Source organism: Esox lucius, chromosome 15, assembly GCF_011004845.1.
Source record: "Esox lucius isolate fEsoLuc1 chromosome 15, fEsoLuc1.pri, whole genome shotgun sequence".
Taxonomy (NCBI): domain Eukaryota; kingdom Metazoa; phylum Chordata; class Actinopteri; order Esociformes; family Esocidae; genus Esox; species Esox lucius.
This window is the reverse complement of record NC_047583.1, coordinates 15,842,636-15,859,622: the sequence shown is the minus strand read 5'-3', so window position 1 is coordinate 15,859,622 and position 16,987 is coordinate 15,842,636. Positions and strand designations below refer to the sequence as shown.

At 41.3% G+C, this 16,987-nt stretch overlaps 1 protein-coding gene across 5 annotated transcripts in view; it reads left to right on the top strand.

The window, feature by feature from the left end:
* Positions 1-2,559: 2,559 nt before the first annotated feature.
* The window catches only part of LOC105015591 (unc-79 homolog, NALCN channel complex subunit), a 36,429-nt gene continuing 22,001 nt past the window's right edge, over positions 2,560-16,987 (top strand). For 2 of the 5 annotated variants that reach the window (XM_034297491.1, XM_020054413.3), the window contains exons 1-11: positions 2,633-2,654; positions 5,322-5,442; positions 9,119-9,432; positions 10,352-10,522; positions 11,132-11,227; positions 11,379-11,434; positions 11,554-11,683; positions 11,814-11,878; positions 14,516-14,604; positions 15,354-15,394; positions 15,636-15,664. In XM_034297491.1, the coding sequence (XP_034153382.1) occupies positions 2,633-2,654; positions 5,322-5,442; positions 9,119-9,432; positions 10,352-10,522; positions 11,132-11,227; positions 11,379-11,434; positions 11,554-11,683; positions 11,814-11,878; positions 14,516-14,604; positions 15,354-15,394; positions 15,636-15,664 (1,134 nt within the window). Of the gene's footprint in view, positions 2,655-5,321; positions 5,443-9,118; positions 9,433-10,351; positions 10,523-11,131; positions 11,228-11,378; positions 11,435-11,553; positions 11,684-11,813; positions 11,879-14,515; positions 14,605-15,353; positions 15,395-15,635; positions 15,665-16,987 lie in introns of all 5 variants that reach the window. The other 3 variants (XM_034297492.1, XM_020054412.3, XM_034297493.1) reach the window with 3 other exon arrangements.

Below are 16,987 nucleotides of genomic sequence, written 5' to 3'. Positions count from 1 at the left end.
CAGGGCTCATTTAATTTTTTTTGACAATGGTGAGTTTTGTGGTCTGGGCCCTGTAGTGACTCCTCCCTTTGGACGATAATGATGAGAGTCTCACAGGATGTGCTGTTCTGAGGTTTTACAGTGTTACTGAGAGTCTGCTGTCCAGAAGTCAAGAGAACCTGACTTTAGCCAGAGGACTAACAGCCAGTTTACACTATGATATATTTTCCAAATCTAAGTAAAAAGTTGTTTGCTCTTTTTAGGGGACCCACAGGGTTCCTTGTTCGAACAAAGACAGTTCTTCAGGAACCCAGATCAAATATCTGCAGCAAGCCACCCAAAGACAAGATCGGACCCGGGGTAGGAATCAAAGCTCCTAATCTCTCTGTCCAATCTTTCGTAACCTTATTACTGCAACTAGAAAAAAGGTTGTTTTGGGCATTTGTTTTGTTGTGCCATTAACTAATTTATTTGACCAGCATTTGCATTATTATTTGTTGCCTGGAAACGTTTGAAAGTGTATCCTCTATTACAATTGAATGTCAGAGTTAAAGACTGAGGCAACCATGTATTAAAGACATCACTTAACATTCTCTAATCTGGTGAATTCAAGCAAGGTGGGTTTTCCCGCAGAAACAATGTTTTATTTATTTCTTATTTATAAGTTAGTAGGACCAAGCTATTCCCTCTGCCATCCACTCAGCTTTCCTCAGGGACATCCCACAGGGTTTTTAACAGATCATTTATGGTTGTAGCTATGAAACCCACAGTGGCAAGGGAAGATGTTGTGGAGGCAGTGGGATGGAGACTGTGCAAGGGAGACCATGATATAATCTCATTACAGCCAAGGATCATGACCCTCTGTGGGGCAGGTCAATTGGTTCACCCAGCTGTAAACTTACAGCATGAGGAACACAGAGGGCTTGATGAATAGAGACAGGAAGTTGGTGTCTATGAGAAAGAGAGAGCATTTCGTTCAGTATTTATTATTTAAATGTATATGTGGTCTCCTTGTTTCCCTCACAGCAATCTCTCTTCACGATATCAATGTTTGCATTGGCTCTCCTGGCACCGGCTGGATGGATCATGCATCATATCCCAGTTTACCGCCAAAGAACCCCTCCAGAACCTTGACTGAGCTACACCGCCATGGACTGGATGACCTAAAAAAAAACATACTCAGACACAAAAGCACTATCTAAATGCATCTAATGTTAATACTACGTAAGATGAATGAAATTGTAAACAGATGAACAAGATAACAACAATTTACCAGATGGTTTGAATACTTAAGCAATGTCACTAGAAGGAGTGTTGTATATGACCAATAGGGTTAAGAAATGTTCTTAGGCATAATGCAACATGCAAGGTCTGCTTACAGCCAAGCTTTCAGCTATTCAGCATTCAGAACCATTTATATTATTTTGTATTTGCAATTTACTTTATTTCTACGTCGGTGTGATTGTGAAATTGAATATTTTGTCTTGATGGCACTGTACATGCATTATGGATTTAGACCTTAATTTAGCCCTGCTTCTATTTGTAATCATACCTCTGCCTTTGCAGCAAGGGACATACCATTTGACTCAGATCAATAAAAATATAGTTGGCACATTGTTGCACTGCTGATGGTTTTTGTTGTAGAAATGAAACATTGCTTTGGCAGACTGATCAACAGCCTACACATTTTTCAGCTCCACAAATCCAAGCTGTGTGTAACTTCTGTTTTTTTTTTTGTCTTCTAGTGAACAAGGGAAAACCAGGAGTCAGTAGGTCAACTTAGGAAGGGCTTAGGAGACAGGATGTTGTTACTTTATCAGCTGGAGATGGGAATGGGAATACACTAGTCTTGGTTTTGGCGCTCACTGAGATCTGTCAAGAGGGATTATAGTTAAGGTTGTAGTGAAACTAAAAATCTTGTTTATCGTTAGCTGGGATGAACTGGAGCGAATTCCAATTACTTCGTAAAGGCCTAAAGAACAGAAAACCAATCCTGATATAAATATAATGCCATAAACCCCCAGTGACAATGAAAATACTATATGATTCAATTTCCCTGCACCACTCATTGCTGTTCTAATGGCTCATGACTTCCACAAAAAAGTAGTAGTTTCTTTTTGAAACATTGTGCTTGTCAAAAATCTCAGAAAAACATCTGTTGCTTGATAATAAATTATGTAAAATGTCGATAGTCTGAGAGCAGCCTAAGTATGACACCATGTTGGAACCTCCCTCCCCGAATCTCAGTCAGTGCTGATTGAGGAGGACAGCGATAGCACACTCATCTCGAGGCGGGTGTTTGAAATCACTTTCTTGAATGACAATTTGTCAGTGTCGGACCAGTCCATTTGGAAAGGTAGTCTACCTGCTGATTTGGGTCCGGCTTTTCCTATCAAGACAATGAAATAAACATGTCCAAATGTTAAAACATATCCACCGAAGACACCGCACATATTTAGATTTCTTGCATGTCCAATTCAATCGATTGCAATTGCTGTTAACCTGTCTCATAGGAACATTGGTACAACCAGAGCGATTCTGTTCGCAAGGAGGGGGTTATTCACTTTTTCAAGACTGAGGCGGAGCAACACCGTAGGGGAGGAAAAAAAACAGTTGACAGTGTTTATTTTATGATTCGTGAAGTGTTTCCACAATGTCTACGAAAGCAGAGCAATGTAAGTACTATTATTTGAGAATTTCATATATTATCCTTCCATAAGGTGTCATGTATTAGTAAGAAAGCAGATGAAGGGTGCTGTCCTTGGTGATGAATCCGCGGTTGCTAAGGCAGGTTGCAACACGTCCTCGCTCTGCAGAGAGTGGTTTGGTCTTGGGGTAGTGTATGAAATGCGCTATTTTCTGGCGGTGGTCAACAAAAAGAAATAGGGAAAAATAATAATAGATATTAAGTATTCATTTGTCATTGACACGTTAAAAGATGGGTTGGTGCAGCGAATGATATGTATTGGTTTCAAGGTCGATTTGACACATTCTCCAAACAATATGGTGGCATTGGTGATCAATAATGTGGCTGGTTGCTTTTGCTTCTTCACACAACACCATTTTCCATGACATAATATATAAGTTGTTTTGGTAATTTACCTCTGAACAGGTGGATGAACCGATTGATGTTACATTGTATTTGACTATCAGATTATTTAAGGAGAGTGAATCAATGCATATCTTAGGTTCATAAACAGTTTGGGGTTTGTTGTATAAATATACAAATGTATAAAATAACTCAACATTTCTTAAAGGGATGCCTCGGGATTTTGGAAAAAAACTGTCACTTACCCTGATCGGCCAAGCACATGTATGTAATTTGTATTGCAGAGTTAGAGTTATCGGAAGCTTCCTAGTGGTAGGCTACATTACACTTGAATTTATCTGCCAATCAGAATTGATGTTTTACCCCTGACCTTTTTATGAATTTAACCAAAACGTAAAAGAAAATATTTTTAACAATAACCCTACATGTTTGTCAGAATGGATTTAGCAAATCAGTCCATTAGCAATGTCAAACAAACTAACTTTAACTATCTAATCAAACTAGCATTATCTCATTGTTCAAATAAGTTTATTGGCTTAAGGAGATTCCAGTTTCCAGCTCCTATATAGGTTCAACAAAACACATTATACAATTATAAAACAATCTTATTGTTGATTGGATATTGTTAATGACGAACACGTAAATTCAGACTAGTCTCCAACAGCAATTTAAAGGAAGCATATCATGCTGGTTTCAGGAGGAATACGTAAGATAAAAAACGTAAATCTTTGAGAACCAAATGCGTAAAAACATTTCAGATACGTTTGGGTACAGATTGGCCACTAGGGGCAGTGGTGAGTGAAATTTAGTACTGTAATGCCTAACCTTAAATTTAATTCGTAATATAGACATTTTTGTAAATTTGTCAAGACCAGTATGTCTTTTAGGCATTTCCTTTACTGCCTGCTACGTTAAGTTACTGGGAAAGTTCTTGTGACTTCAGCACATCATGGACATCATGGCCAGCACCCCCCCACCCCCCAACACCACACCTGGTGTAAAAATTCTGGGATTTTCGGCCACTGGTTGTAACAATGGCTAAAATAGACTTGTATGTACCGATATGTGCCCGTGTCATTAAAACTTCTGGCTTTCAAACTTGTAATTTCATTGCTAACTGAGGTGTGCCGCACCACCATGTCTTTCCAGTCAAATATATCTAAAGATTTTCAAACTAGTTTTTATTGGGAGGGAAATTAAAGCACTTAGTTACAAGCAATCACTTTGACCTACAAAAACGCAGAATCCTACTCATTAGTTCCACTTGCTATTTACTTTACTTTGGTTTTGAGGCAACTTCATCTGAGAGCTTTAAACAGGGCATCTGGCTCACAGCCAACAGGCAGCCTGCTTACAAAACAAACCAATGTAATCAACTTTCACCTGATGTTAAACAAGCTTATCAGGGTGGCCGCGACAGATAATAGCACTCAGTCATTGATGAAAGATTTTTTTTTGCCGTGCAGCAACACCATGCAGTAAAAGTTGAAGTTTGCACACTGCAAAATGTAATTTACAACATTAGTTTCAATTTGTCCAAAGCCATGCCTTCATGCCGACACTGAAACATTAAATATCCTTCCAACAACCACTCAATCATCAAAGGTGGAAACAATGTTTGCTGGATGATCTCCATGGTTTCTTGAGTCCCTGAGTTCCTTGTTTTCACTGCCTGGAGTAATTCAGTGGTCAAGGCTGCTGCCTCTGGTATACAGTTTTTGTTGTTGCATGCGTTCAAATTCACTGAAACATTCTCCTCTGTCTTTCCCCAGTGTCTCTGTCAAGAAAACATTAAAATGCTCTACATTAATTTCTGGTTTTCTGGTTTTGCAAAGTCTTTCTGAAGTGTCACCCTGTGATTATCTTTACAGGCTAAATATCACTGTTATGAAATTAGCCAACAAATTGATATTTACTAATGTGTACCGCCTACACCTCTTAAACACATAAACCAAACCATAGAGACAGGCAGAAAGGCTGCGGGGAGGGTGTTATTGTATTTTGTGACTTGTCATTTGCAGGTCAGCGAACAGCTAAACTCAGCGACTACTCACACCAAAAAAAAAAAAAAAACACCCTCTCCGGGGCTGGTTGTGACCTAGCGATGTAAACACAAAGGTCACATAAAGACAGACAGAGAGGGTGCCACAGGGACCCTGACCCTTTGCCATGCATATCAATGACCAGGCATACATACTGTTTCACCACCAACATGAACCACTGCTCCCCTGGTTATACAGAGAGCCTTCGTCACACTTCATTTATTTGTTGCTCTGCTCTTTATTCTGTTTAGTTGCCTCTAAGATACGATACTTGCAAGAGTATCACAACCGCGTGCAACACAATATTTACCCCGTGCCCTCCGGGACAGACATTGCAAACACACTGAAATACTTTTCTCAAACCCTGCTCAGGTAAGTACCCTGCGCTGGAACCTCAGGTGAAGTAATGAAGTGTGCCAGTATTTCTTGTTTAGTTTCAGAGGAAAGCTGACCAGGGCGGAGCCTAATTCTAATATACTGTATTCAAAAATATGACCTCATAACTTTGCGTAGGAAGTCAGGATGATTGCGGGTAGAAAGATGTGATCGTACCGTGCAACTGCACTTACTGGGAATTCTTAGAGATTTGTCTGGCTCCATCCTCGGCATGGGTGACGTCGTAATAATGTTTCTCTGTGCAGGCTGTGATCCCACACGTCTCATAGGAGTCAACACGCGAGCTCCTCTTATCGCTCCATGGCTGTTGTATATTCTAGGAGGTCCTGTGAGAAAAATGTTGGTTGGGTTCCAGCGGAAAAAATCTAATCTGACAACGTAACCCTTTCCCATGTATGTGTGCGTGGCCGAAAAGAAAAGGTCAGATTTGAAGTTGATTTTGTCATTCAGTTGGAGGTTGATGAATAATGATGTAAATAATGAGGCTGTTGTGCTGAGTGTACTGGGTAAGGTGGGCGTTACTGTATGGAGCCCAGGTAGGTCAGTGGTTAGGGCATCTGACCAGTAACCGAAAGGATGCTACATTGGATCCTGGAGCCTGTACGGTCAATAATCTTTAGTTCTGTTCCTGAGCAAGGCAGTTATTAGCTCACATGTCAATGCTGAATGTAAATGTGTCAATCCATCTACCTGGTAAAGTTAGAGTAAAAATAAAACTCAAATAACTCGGAACCCCTCTGTAAGTCTGGTGGGAGCTTGGAAAATGCATCTGTCTTTGGATGGCCTGAAGAATCACTCCCAGAGGGGGTCTGATCATCTGGTTCCTTGGGATCTGACTGTCCCCAGTGTGCTGTGACTGAGGGCCTGGGGAAGGAACGACATGTCCCCTCAGAACAGGTCAAGGAGCCTTGGCAACTTCATGGACAAAACCACTGTGACATTTATGTAGTTCTTCAGTTTGAGCAGAGATCTCAATGACAGAGATCTCTCTGTAAGAATGATCATTAGCTTGTTTTAATTAAGTGCAGTATATCTGAAAGGATGGACTTTAGGGAGACAGATATTTCATCTTCCATGTTCAAGAAAATTATGGGATTATGACAATTTGTGGCCGTTTTATGATCATTTTGAAATCAAACATCATGTATCCTGGATGTTTCTGACTTACTTTCTAGCTGTAAAACCTAGTGTGTTTTTACAAGCCTGGCATCCTGTTTGTCCTTGGCACAGATAGAGGGTGACAGGGTCTGTGATTGTACAAGCCTGTGTTGTGGCAGCATGTTAACTGGAATGACAGTTGTGTCTGTGAGGTTCAGTGTCGCTGGGCTGTGGAGGGAATCGCCCTGGTAAGAGACAGGAATATTCTACTGATGTTTTTCTATGGCCAGATCTCCCCCCTTCCAACTCACACAACAAGCCAAGCTCTGAAACCACAATGCGTTGCTCCGTAAACTCTCAGACATTCAGACAGGCACCTGTGTTTAATTGGCTTGGGGTGAGGAGTAGGAGAGCGAGTGTGAACTCAAGAGAAGGAGCGCTGATGCTTGAAAACTGGAACAGGCATATGTAATGTTCCTGAAAAGAGAGAGTCGCGCCCAGGCGGAGGATGGAGCAGCCAAATGAATATTTAGTTAATTCTACAGCGTAAAGACCTATCAGTGTAAAACAATGACAGTAATGGTGTGAAGAGATGGGGCTAACTGGACTCAGTTGAACAGGGCTTACACCAAGGAGCTTTGATGAAACATGTCATATTACAATAGTCAGATAGTCAAATATGAGGTACAGTAGTTACCAATAGTTGATTCTTAGCCAGTCATCCAGAAAGTAACACATAAGCTGTTTAGTCGGCATCAGTGAGCCATGGATTCAGTTGCCCTGACCCCATGCCAAATTCATTATGTCATTGGAATGACTGTGAGGAAGAGGCAGTCTGACACTGAGTCAAGACGATGTATCAAAGCATTCAAATAGTGCATATACCATAGTCTATTATTTTCAGTAGAATGTAACTCGTAATCAGTGGCTCACTCATGTTTGGAAGCAACTCGGTATTGCTGCCATTAGTGAACACATTTGGAACATAGCCAAGGTGCAGGGTGTTTTCCTGATCTAAGACGTGTCTTACTGTTTGTGCATAACATGTGTCTGTGTACTGTATGTGCGTTTGTTTGAGTGTCTGTATGTATGTGAATGTGTGTCTGTTTGTGTGTGTTCAATCTAGTTATGTAGTTTAAATGCCAAGAGTGCAGTGATATTAAGTTATACTCCGCCAGACATAAGGATTATCCTCCCATATTTGTAAACTGAGTATTCGTTCCAAAACCCTAAGAGAAACTTGAAATGTTTTTTCACACTTTGGTTTCTGGCATTTAAAATCTTCCAACATGGCCACATTCTCACGGAGTATAACTTTCAAGGGGAGTAGACAGAGGAAAGCAAGTGTTACGTGGTGTTGATATTGTCAAATGTTATAATTGTAGGCTATTCTGTATCTCTAGATTAACATCTTACTCATTGCCCCTGTATGAATGACCTCTCAAAAAAATACATCAGCATTTGTAATCTGGGCTCTCATGCTAAATACCTCCAAATCATTTTACTGACAGAACAGCTTAGTGCTTTTACATAATGTTTAGTAAAAGAGCATGACTCTCTGCCCCGCCACCCCCCCCCCCTCCCCATCCCCACCCCTAGAATCCTCACACACAAACCAACCAACTAGCAGTCCTTCCTTCTCTTTAGTCGTGAGATTTTCCACCTTCCCAGGGGACAGCAAACACAGTCCATCCCCCATTAGCCCCCAGACATAATGCTACCAGTCATTCTGTTTGAAACAACCTATTCCTTTGTCATTATAGTTTCTCCCCTACTGTAGATTACTTCTGACATTTATTTTAGAGACTTAAATCCATATGCCTGTTGGATCTCATTATTTCTCCTGATGATACTGATACAGTATCATAATGTATGCATATCAACATTATTTCTCTGGTGCAATAAACATGTGTTGTGACCTAGGAATTCTTATCTAACCTCACACACATGTTTATTACTAGCTGAAGCATGTTTCAGAAGTGTCACCTCTGTATTTTCCCTAACCAATTTGGTGTCATTCCCATCCTTGACAGCCCCACAAAACACAGGATATTCATCCTGAGAAACACCACGGCCCAATGGCCTCTGAGTATGGCTGCTGCTGAATTGATCTGTTTGGAATATGGCAGCCATAGAGGGAAAACCACTTGTTGTTTTCCTTTTGGAGAAGTATGGGGTTGCCACTGAAAACATGCCATTTTTTATATTTTTGCTCCTTGTCACCAGATACGCATGAGATGCAGTGATCATTGCAGTTTTTTGCAAATGTTTCTGTCCATGTTTTTTGTTTTCAAAAGACAAAGATGTACATGAAGTGAAATAGAAAGTCATTCTATATCACGGTAAACCGATAAAGCAGGGAGCAATTCCCCATGCCTCCAGTGAGACGGACACTGCATCCTATGTGGGGTATATCTGGGTTTGTTTTTTTCTATTTACGCTGTCTCTGTAGTGCCATTTCAATGTAATGTGCTGTTTCTTTGTGTCTTTGTTGTCTCTTTTTTTCCCTTGTTCCCCCCCCCCCCTCCCCCCCCTCCCCCCACCCCCGGAGCAGCATTCTGTCCCGCACAGGCAGGAAGGAGAACCAGGAAGCTTCCAATTTGGCCGTGCCCATGACCATGTGTCTTTTCCCTGTGCCATTCCCACTCACCCCATCTCTAAGACCACAAGTCAGTTCCATCAACCCTACAGTTACTCGCTCCCTCCTTTACAGCGTTCTGCGCGATGCCCCGTCAGACCGCGGGGGGCAGGGGCAGCAGAGTCGGGACGCTCAGCTCTCAGAGTACCCCTCTCTGGACTATCAGGGGCTCTATGCAACCCTCGTGACCCTGCTTGACCTGGTGCCCCTGCTGCAGCACGGTCAGCATGGTGAGTGAAGCCCCAGTCACACCTATGACCTTTGACCTCAGCCTGTCTTCGCTGCATGGAGCGGGCCCGTTCCCTCCGAGAGATGAGACCCAAAGAGGATCCCAAGCATGGGGAGGCAACTAGATTCAGCTATGGGTCAGAAGTGGATGGCCGGGATTTTATTTTGCTATAGGAATCACTTGCATAAATTGAGACTTGATCCCAAAATGTCTCATATTAGTAAAATTTCACAAACAGTTATCTGCGGATTTACCCCTTTCTGACCCCCCATTAAGATGACATAGGCTGCCTGTTGCCCACCCCTGTTATCTATAGGAATGAATGGGTAATTTAGTATTGTCTGTTGGAATGTATTGTTGTAGCTGTTTGCTGCCTCTTATTAAACAAAAATGTAAAATAGCAAATGTATATGTATCTGTATAAAAATATATTATAATGGTTATTTCTATAGCTAAGCGTCATTTCCATGACCAGCAAATGCTGTGTATCTGTTAACTGCACTGGGGAATACTAGTCTGTAAATATTATATAGCAAGTCTGTATGTGTCTGAGTGGATTGAATGTTTGCAATGAATAATTGATCAGAGTAAAAAAAAAACATGAAAGCCCATCTTCTTGACTAGAAAGTACTACTGTTTGCTGGGGGGCAAACATCTGTACAGTGTTCATATATATTTCTTGATTAAGAATTTCTCTATTCTTTAAATTTTTTACCCTCAGTTAATGGTTGTATATGTTTTAGGAGTAAGAACAAATCGTAAAACAACATTTACCTTTCTTACTCATCTTTACTCAAGCCTTCCAATAATCCTACAGGACATTGTATTTCATTTGTATTTACAAATTGATAACATGAAGTACATTTTATTGAATTACTATCTCTCTTTTGTGTGTGCATCTTCGCTCTCCCTTGTATTAGATCTGGGACAGTCCATATTTTACACAACGACTTGCCTCCTGCCCTTTCTCAGTGACGATATTCTCAGCACTTTACCCTACACTATGATCTCCACCTTAGCTACGTTCCCTCCATTCCTGCACAAAGACATCATTGAGTACCTGAGCACCTCTTTCCTCCCCATGGCCATATGTAAGTACAGCCTCTGACATTCATCCACCTGCATGTGAAAAAGAACAGCATGTCAAGTTAAGAAATATTTAACAAGTCATTAAGTTGGATAAGTTTCATTCCATATCAGTAATGATGGATGTCATGTAATGGCAGTGTGCATTAACGTACGATGTATTCAGAAAGGAAACAGACCTTCACTTTTTCAACATTTTGTTATGTTACAGACTTCTATATTCTAAAATGAATGAAATAGATTTATTTCTTTAACAATCTACATATATTTATTTATAGAAATATTACATTAACGTAAGTCTTCAGACTTTACTTTGTCACTAGAAATTGAGCTCAGGTGCATCCTTTACCCATTGATCATATTGATCTTTACAACTTGAATGGAATCCACCTGTGGTAAATTCAATTGATTACACATGAATTTACCACTAGGTAGAAGGACATGCCTGTAGAGCTCCGATACAGGATTGTGTCGAGGCACAGATCTGGGGAAATCAATTTAATCAACTTTAGAATATGCCTGTAACACAGCAAAATGTTACATTTAATGTATAAAAGGAGCTGCGAGCTTGATGCATTCCATCGGGTTTAGGTCCTCCACTTTCTGTCCTTCAGTGGGTTCCACTAGAAGAGAAGGAGGTGTCCCAGCATACGTCAATCTCTCTGCCTCCTCTATGCTAATGATCGCTATGCAGTATACTTCAAACCCGGGTAAGCCTTTAAAGCCAGGTCTTCCCAGCCAGGACAGCATGTCACAGTGTCTCTGACCATCGTAGCACAGCCTGTATTTTGATTAATGTAACACACGCTCTGTTGTACCTGACACCTGCCTGACTTTAGTCTCTGGTTTGCTTGTTTCTAGTATACCACTGTCAGCTGTTGGAGTGTCTTATGAAGCACAAGCAGGAAGTCTGGAAGGTATGTATGCTCATTAAATACACGTGCCGTGTTCACGTTCCGCAGGTTACATTCTGGAAAGTGTATAGCTATGAGAGGTTCTTCCGGGTTTTGTCTCACGCTGCTGTGTGTTCTGGCAGGACCTGCTCTATGTCATATCCTATGGACCATCCCAGGTCAAGCCTCCAGCCGTGCAGATGCTCTTTCATTACTGGCCCAACTTAAAGCCCCCAGGAGCCATCAGTGAATATAGAGGACTGCAGTACACAGGTGAGGCGGTACGGTCCTCCTGTCAGAGTGGCCTTGTGTGCGTCTAGGTTTTATTTAGTGTCAGGCTAACCTTTCTCCCACCTGTCCACCTCCACCCCTTTCCTCCTTCCCGTCTGGTCTGTTCACGCAGCCTGGAACCCCATCCACTGCCAACACATTGAGTGTCACAACGCCATCAATAAACCTGCCGTCAAGGTAACGTCCCAGCAACTTATGTGTGCTGTAGCTAGCCGTCTTCAAACACAGCAAAGACCGTTACGAACAATGTTGTGTGAAAACATTAAGTACATGAACGTCAGGTGAATACACAAAGTATGAGCCAGATTGCCATGGTGTGTTAAAGCGTGTTCCTGGTGGCTGCAGAAACATTTCGGGTGCCAAATTGTTGGTTGTACATTATATACTATATATTTTTGGGCAAAATATGTAATGGACAACCAATGTTTTGATGCTACTAAAATATATACCATATATTATTTTATAACTAAAAATATATAAGAGGATAGTTGAAGATTGAGGTATTTGCGCCAACCATTCTTCTTTTTCATCTGTTTCAAGTCATGTGGGTCAACCTGTCTGAAGGCATGTTTACTCACCTGATGAACACAGTTAGCTCAGCAGCCACTGGGGCCTCCTGAGGGAGTAACTTGAGCTTGATCAGACCATGGCATCCCTGCTGACCATGCATCCCCACTCCCTGCTCTGACTGTGGTGGTCGGCCTGGTGCAGTGGGACCGCCGCGCCACGTTGGAGGCTGAGTGTGAAACTTTGTTTTCATACAGTTGACCATTTTTTTTGTCAGCACGTCGACAAACATGTTTAGGTTTGTGTAGCTCTTGCTTTGTGCTGCAGTAAGTCCAACATTAAACGAACCCGGAGATTGCTTGAATAATTGTGATAATTTTGTGGGTTATTTGATATTTGCGGCCACAAGACTCCAGGCATGTTTGCTCTCCTCTTTCTGCCTCTCCTCTTTCGGTCTCTGTTCGGCCTGTCTCTGTTGGTGCTCAAAACTGACAATAATGCAGAGACAGGAACAGGACCAGGGCCCAGGGCCGGATTTCAATCATCCAGGAGCACAGAGGCAGTGTGGGGGACCTAATTGGAAGCCATGACCCCATGCCGCCCCCCAGGATAGAGCGCCTGTAAGCGCGAGCAGTGAATTACAGAACACCATCTGAGCATCTAGGCCATAAGCACAGTGGCTTATCCAGGGCCATGCACAGATCATAGTTAACAGAGCAGAGACATATGCGTGCAGCCAGCCACAGACCGAAGGCAAGCAGAGACAGGTAGAGGGGACTTTATACACTATACACACATAAAGCGTTATTGGTAATGCTTTACATGTCATAGCAGCTTGAGATAACTTGTCATAACCTGTCATGACACATGTGTTATGACATAGTATTATGGTTTATGACATCTACATGAGTGTGTCAAAACCAGCAAAAAGCCTACCACATTCGGCAAACCATTTCAATATACCATAGTTTACTTGTAAGGAGCATTCTCTTACATAGTATTTCCTGAAATAGGCCTTATTAATGTCAGTGTAAACACATTGATACCATTTGTTAATATGGATTTAAAATGTGTTTTTCCAACCTTTCTTGATCTTTACCCCTGTGGGCAAAGTCTGCATGTAATTACACAGCTGACCAAAGTGCACAATATTTTCACAGTTTCAGAGATTAGTCTTGACCACTTTGAGTTTCCATAACCTCATTTAGATAACAAAATTCATAGAAACAAACAATAATAAATTAATACATTTTCTGTGGCAATCAAAACCTGTAGTTGCAATTGTCAAGCTATAACCTTTACCCCTATCATCAATACAATTAATGCTAGTGACACTTCACATCTGTGATAGCTTTTTTCATAAAAATGCTATGTTATAAAACGATTAAGACCCCTTTAAAAAAGAATATCACAAGGCTTTGAATAAAATCTTGTCCTCCTGAGCATAATTCTGGAGATTTGGGGCAAATAAAAAACATGAACAAAACCTGAACAAAACTCAAATCTATTGATTTTCACCCTTATATTTTATTGCATTTCAGAAAAATTATGTTTACCTAAATAAGGGCATACACTTTATTTATACATGCTTAACATCAATTACACCAATTAGGTTTTGATACTCTTTTATCAGTGACATAACCCGCCCTAAATTAACATACTATTTAATTTAAAACAGGTCTAAAAATAAATCATAATAAAACACTACTATGACAATTGTACGATACATTATGACAGTTATGAAAACTTATGTCTGTTGTTCTTACCTTTATAACATGGTATGACCATATCATGTGGTGTTATGAGACTATAACTGAAGTGTAATCGATTTGTTAGTTTGAGATGTTATTACGTGTCAGGGCAGAAATATTGAGAAATAAGATGTGTGCACTTAGGATCCCCGGACATCACTTCTTAGATCCCCAGACATCACTTTTTAGATCCCCAGACATCACTTCTTAGATCCCCAGACATCACTTCTTAGATCCCCAGACATCACTTTTTAGATCCCCAGACATCACTTCTTAGATCCCCAGACATCACTTTTTAGATCCCCAGACATCACTTCTTAGATCCCCAGACATCACTTTTTAGATCCCCAGACATCACTTCTTAGATCCCCGGACATCACTTCTTAGATCCCCGGACATCACTTCTTAGATCCCCGGACATCACTTCTTAGATCCCCGGACATCACTTCTTAGATCCCCGGACATCACTTCTTAGATCCCCAGACATCACTTCTTAGATCCCCAGATATCAGTCCATTGCATCTGGATCCTTTAACCACCTTTTGTCACCCTCTAGATGTGCATCGACCCCACTCTCTCTGTTGCACTAGGAGACAAGCCTCCCCCTTTATACATCTGTGAAGAGTGCAGTCAAAGGATAGCAGGGTAAGTTGTTGTAAAACCACCCAGATGGAGAGCAGGATAAGTTGTTGTAACACCACCCAGATGTAGAGCAGGGTAAGTTGTTGTAAAACCACCCAGATGAGAGCAGGGTATGATGTTGTAAAACCACCCAGATGTAGAGCAGGGTATGATGTTGTAAAACCACCCAGATGTAGAGCAGGGTAAGTTGTTGTAAAACCACCCAGATGTAGAGCAGGGTATGATGTTGTAAAACCACCCAGATGGAGAGCAGGGTATGTTATTGTAAAACCACCCAGATGGAGAGCAGGATATGTGGTTGTAAAACCACCCAGATGGAGAGCAGGATATGTGGTTGTAAAACCACCCAGATGGAGAGCAGGATATGTGGTTGTAAAACCACCCAGATGGAGAGCAGGGTATGTGGTTGTAAAACCATCCAGATGCCATTCTCAACACGTCACCTGCTGTCTACTTTCCTATTCTGGTCTTTGTCCTGAAAGAGAGTCATCACCATGGTTACATAATTCCTTTGAGCAGATAATAATATCACCATCATTAAATAGTGCAGTCAATTGTTGTTGTGACTAGTGGCAGAATGTGTACTTTATAACGAGTAAATCCAGCTCTGTAGGGGACGTTGTCATTAATATAAATATATATGCTGTATATCCACATCATAAAGCCCTAGTTCATGACACTGAATATGTCTGTGTATGTCCAACTACAGTGCATTGGTATAATTGTATTTTATATTTGTCTGCCTTTTACAGAGACCATGCAGAATGGCTTGTTGATGTGCTCTTGCCCCAAGGTGAGTGTTAGCAAAAGAAAATTAGCATTCAGGTTGTGATTTCTCTCTCTCTCTCTATGTGTCTCTCTTTGTCTCTCTTTGTCTCTCTGTCTTGTTCTATCTCACAAGCAAACATGCAGACTCACATGCATTGCAAAATACCCCCCAAAAAGAGGGGAGTTGTGGATATTATTTTTGGCTGGGTGAAGTCATTGTCTGTCTGTATGCTTTGTTGAATACCTCTGTGGCCTCGTCTTTACAGCTGAGATATCTGCTATTTGTCAAAAGAAGGTAAGATCTGAACATTGATGCATTAAGACAGTATTTGTTTGTGTTTGCTCGTACTTGTATTTGTTTGTGCTCGCATCAGCTCATTCATACTAGTATACAGTATGTTATAGCTAAAGAGACATGGCTTAGAGTACCCCTTTCTCCTGTATGTTAGAGCAACAAGGGAAGTTGGAATGTCAATGTTTGCTAGTATTTGCGGCTTCTGTTTGGATTACTTTGCTTATCTTACTATGGACAGTGCCTCTGCCACACTTGCTAGTCAATGTGTTCAGCTTGAATATGATGCCTTCATTCACCAGTGTGCGTCTATCTAAGTCTAACTAGAGAAACGTCTGCGTTTGATTTGAGGACAGGAAAGACTTAATCAATTGTATCGTCCTGAAGAAAGAAACATTATACTAGGCTGCTACTGTGGCCTACAACTTGTTCTTGTACACTTAGCAGGAGACTGTTCTATTCAGCTCTGTGCCTTTTCATTTGGATGGCACATTTAGTGGAGCACTCCCATCCTTTAGTGGTTTGATGGACAGGCCAGTCATAATGGAACTGGCAGGGTATGATGTTTGTCCCGGAACACCATCCCAAGGGCATTATAGTTCCCCCTCGGTTCCCAGGGAACTGATGCAAAAGTCACATCTCTCAGGTAGTGCATCAAGCCAAACCAGCCATCCAGGGCTGTCACTGGAATCAGCTGCCCTGCATCCCAGTGTGTCCAGCGTCAGGTTTAATCCTCACACATCCTTTTAAATAGGCTTTTGTCCCACTGCAGAAAGCTCTTTTAACTCTTACCTGGACCCATTCCAGTTCTCTCATTACCAGCCCACACATTGTTCTATCTGAGAGGTGACGGCTTGGAAGAGTTACAGCCAGAATAGGGATTACCTTAGCAGTGCTCAGCAGCTACATTATAATAATTAAATGTTCAGAGTTTATGAAGTTTACTAGGTTTTTTGTTATTTAGATGTTGTGTAGTGGGGTTGTGTGCTCAGCTGTGTTTTTGTTAAAACATTGTACGTTACATGGTTTTGTAAAGATTACTGACAGAGAGTAGGGAAGAGAGAAAGAAAACACTGAGTGAGCAGACCTTTTAATTTAGTGGCCGGTAATGCATTTCTGTAATGGCCAAAGATTTCAGTGGCTGATCAGATTAAACCATTCCCCTATTGACACTGTGCTGTTGTGAGACGCCTGATAGAGAACTGAGATGGCTCTCATACTGTTTCCTTGTATGCTAATCTTTTTACGCTGGGACATCTCAGGATATTATTTACAGAATTATGATGAAGTGCATGGTCTTGGGTTTAATTGGGGACCTGTTTTCTT